Below are 4,446 nucleotides of genomic sequence, written 5' to 3'. Positions count from 1 at the left end.
TCATATTGGCCATTCTTTTATTTTATCCCCTTTAATCTCAGGCCCAGGTATCCCGATACCCCAAACTTTGATTGGCTCCCACAAAGTTTCTGAAGGGAGTTGTGATTGAAAAAGAGGTGATAGTAGACACCTTTATGAACACATTTGTGAAGAAAGCTATTGATTTAGATTTAGTTCCCAGATTGGTCTAACACTCGGCTAACTTTCCCTTACTATTAACAGTGAACTAAACATGGCTCAACAACAACAGACTCTCATCACCTTGGTAAAACTGAATGTATCCTCTTTCTTTGGATCTAGTCAGAAACTCACAAAGTCGCAATTCACAATTAAAGTATAGGTGACACTGTGATAACAAGAAAGAAAAACACATCTGCTACCTGGGTTGCATCCTGGAGGCTAACCTAGTGAAAAAATTACTACCACGGTAATCAAAAAAGTCAATTGTTTTGCCTTAAAGTTAAAGCTACAAACATCCCAGAACAAACTGATTAGGGTCGTGCTTGGTCTTCCTCCTCGGGCCCACCTCTATCACTACATAAGCGTGGGGTGGCTTACAGTAGCGGACAGAGTACAGCAGCTTAATTGCAATGGGCCTGGTGTACAAGATACACTACACCTCCAAGATACCCATGTACCTGACAAACTACTTTCTAAAGGTCAAGGATGTTCACGATCACACCACCAGAGGCAGCTCCACTAATCATGTTCAACGTAGATTTAACACTAAACAAGGCTCTAATTCGTTCTCCAGCTATACCACCAACATGTGGAACGCCCTACCGCAGGCATCATCCCCAGATAGTTGGACAGCATGAGTATCTTCTCTATAGAACAAACAAACAAACACTATTAAAAACCTGCTTGGACATACAATTTAAAAGGTACTTGATTGAAAAAATTGTGTCTCAGTCTAGACACCAATGCTGATTTATACTTTTTCGCACAACCGTGGTGTCTGAAGTAGGTTGTAGATCTGTTATATTTGGCAATGGCTGAATAGAAAACAGTCAGTCCCAAAGATCAGATTTGAAAAACCAATCAGATTTGCCTGCAGTGTGAATAATTTGAGGACCCCAGGCTGGTACTAACTGTGGTGGCTACAATCACCCCCTTGATCTTTGGAGCGCACCCTCACGCTTCACCCTTCACGCCGCGGACCGCTGCACACGACTTGTCTCTCATGTGAGGATATCACGCTCCTCATCCTGCCAACGCCTTAATGTTTTTAATGTCAAACATTATAGGCCTACCTGTTTGACATAGGCAAACAGGTATAATGGAGTTTGCATTAAAAGGTGAGGCATTCATTCCCTATTTACATCGTTCCCGAGTAGGCCAGGTTGCTGACTAGATGCTAATAGTACTAATAATGACATCAGAGTACTCCATATATGGGTGTTTGTCACAGTAGTGTCAGTAGTGACAGAATACAGAGATCTCCATGTATGGGCATAAAAGAGACACAGGTTGACAGACAGACAGATATCTCCATATATATGCCTAATGGGCACAAAGGGGACATTACATGTAGAGAATTAGGTGGTACAACAGGGATTCAGACATTGGTCGGATATGCAGTGTGAGGTACTCTATGAAATAGCCAAATTAATGTATTGGACCACTTCTTTACACTTGTAAACCTGACAATAAAGATCCATTTGCCCTATGGGCCTCAAAGCTCGGCAAGGGTTAGGGTCTATTTGGACCACAGTTGTCCCCAGGCTTGTTTAGTGCTACGTCAGTGTTGTGCCAAGGACCGCCCATACTTTCTTCTGTTTCTTCTGTGGCTGAAATGAAATAACAGCCACTTCCTACCAACACACTTGAGCCATTATGTCAAATACATTTTCTCCATTGACTTGAATGGGAAAATGTAAAAACTAAATTCTTCCCAAATATGGAGATGATTGACCAGTATGTCCATATATGGGCTTAATATTGATGACATCATACTCAAACCATATATAGGCATAAAAAGGGACAAGGACTGACAGAGAGAGATCTCCATATATGGCCATTAATCTAACAGTGAATTCATTTTCCCTATTGACTTGAATGGGGAAAATTCAAATGCTGGAATGATTTGTTCATTTGCAAGTGTGACTTGTGTCACGGCAACCACACTTTCTTTCTAGTTTTCCATGTGATTTCCAGGTCGGCCATGCCCAAATATGGAGTCGTCTGACATCACGCAATAGATGCCTGATGTCATAGTCTTGACAGCCAATGGCATCAGACATGTACTGCATGATGTCAGTATGACATCAGTGCTGTGTCTGGCTGTATATAAGCACCTAGCATTGCCAGGGTGTTATCACTTCCTTCTTCTGTCCCGGATAGGACAGTTGCGACAACATTAGAACCTTTTACTGCCTTTGACACGTTATATTGCAGTATTTGTGCCAGTGTGTCATAAATCAATTGTACTTGTAATCAGTTTGTACTTATCGTGACCGTGTCAGCTTGTTGTTTGGTTCACGAACATGGATCCAGTATCTCTCAGTAACTACGCACCCCAGGGCCCATGGGAGGGGCGTCCTGTCCAGACCACCAGCTGTTCTCTCTCTGATGTGATGAGCGAACAGCTAGCTAAACAACTGGACGACGAGAACCACCGCGACTTAAACACACCGGTCAGGTTTGACCGCGAGTTTGACCACGAGGAGTCTAATACCTTGCTGCGTCGGGAGGAGAGAATGTTCAGTGTCTTGGAGGGTGGCAACCACGACCTAAACACACTCCCCGAGTCCAGTGCAGAAACGGACACCCCCAGTGACCTCATGATGGCTCAGATGCTGCAGATGCAGCCCGAGTCCAGTGCAGAAACAGACACCGCCAGTGACCTCATGCTGGCTCAGATGCTGCAGATGCAGTTTGACCGCGAGGCAGAAGAAATGGTGAAAAGGAAGATGGAGGAAAGGAAGAACAAAGTCAGCAAAGTGTCCACCTCCTATGAGAACCTTGTCCATCCGTATGAGGACAACAGCGAGAGTGTAGAGGACGAGGACGAGGTCGAGGATGACTGGCAGGAGGAGGACGAGCCCTACAGAAGAGTACCTAAACCTCCTGTCATGTCCAGGAGGGGTTACGTGGGAAAAGGAAAGAACATCATAACCAAACACGATGAGGCCATTAGTGGACGTAAGAACACGGCTCGCGTGGACAACTTTGCACCGCGTGTTCGCGTAGGCGACGAGTTGGACATGGATCTGAAGCTGTCCAATCGGGTTTACAACTCTCTGAAGCAGCACTGCAACAGCGAGCAGAAACGTGGTGCCCGCCTGCACGAGAAGAAGGAGCACTCCACTGCCGAACAAGCTGTGGACCAGCGCACGCGCATGTTGATGTTTAATCTGGTTAGAAATGGCGTCCTGGAGAGCATCAACGGCTGCATCAGCACCGGGAAAGAGGCTGTCATATTCCATGCTGACGGCGGGAGTCCGGAGGGCCAGAGCGTTCCTGACGAAGTGGTGTTGAAGGTCTTCAAGACAACACTGAATGAGTTTAAGAACAGAGATAAGTACATCAAAGACGATTACCGCTTCATAAACCACTACAGCAAATTCAACCCCAGGAAGATCGTCAAACTCTGGGCAGAGAAAGAGATGCACAACCTGACCAGAATGAAGAAGGCAGGCATTCCGTGTCCAGAGGTCGTGTTGTTGAAGGAACACATCCTGGTCATGTCGTTCATCGGCCACGACCAACTGCCAGCTCCCAAGCTGAAAGAAGCCATGTTGAGACATGAAGACATGAAGGCCGCCTATGACCAGGTCCTGCATATGATGAAGCTGTTGTATCAGCGCTGTAACTTGGTGCACGCTGACCTCAGTGAGTACAACATGCTCTGGTACGATGGCAAGGTGTGGCTGATCGATGTGAGTCAGTCTGTGGAACCAACTCACCCTCACGCTCTGGAGTTCCTGTTCAGAGATTGTCGCAACGTCTCTGCGTTCTTCCAGAAGCGAGGTGTGGAAGAGGTGATGAGCGAGTACGAGCTGTTCAACGCCGTGACGGAATTGGACCTCACCGTCACTGAAGGCGCTGACCAAGCAGAGTTCATATCCCAGATTGCGTCTCTGGGGAAGATAAGCGAAGACCATGTCCTGAATAACGACAGAGAAGTTCACCGGTTCACTCTGGCAAGGATGACAGAAGAAGAAGAACGCCTCCTCCACAGCGATGATGAATGATGGCTGCCAAGGAGCGTCACAACAAATGTCTCCTTTCGAATATGAAGGGAAACCCAGAACCTTCCGTAATGTGAAACCTTCCAGATCCTATGATGTTCTGTCATCTTTTTTTTCTCTGTTATAACCAGATCCACCCCTGAAGGGGGAGAAGGTATGGCATGTAAAGTAGGGGATGGTTCAGTGGTAAAGTCCTGCCCACCACCACAGAGCCTGTGTTCTGGGGAGGGTGATAATGGTCATTGCATGTATT

The 4,446-nt window shown here is 46.3% G+C and overlaps 1 protein-coding gene across 1 annotated transcript; it reads left to right on the top strand.

Moving 5' to 3' along the window:
- Positions 1 to 2,486: 2,486 nt before the first annotated feature.
- Positions 2,487 to 4,196, top strand: LOC308282681 (serine/threonine-protein kinase RIO3-like; the record flags this gene model as incomplete). Its single annotated transcript, XM_080723071.1, has 1 exon — positions 2,487 to 4,196. The coding sequence occupies one exon, from the start codon at positions 2,487 to 2,489 to the stop codon at positions 4,194 to 4,196; it is 1,710 nt and encodes a 569-aa protein (XP_080579197.1).
- Between the last annotated feature and the right edge of the window lie 250 nt (positions 4,197 to 4,446).

This window comes from Nannobrachium achirus, assembly GCF_963921795.1.
Source record: "Nannobrachium achirus genome assembly, chromosome: 4".
Taxonomy (NCBI): domain Eukaryota; kingdom Metazoa; phylum Chordata; class Actinopteri; order Myctophiformes; family Myctophidae; genus Nannobrachium; species Nannobrachium achirus.
This window is presented reverse-complemented; position numbering and strand designations above follow the sequence as displayed.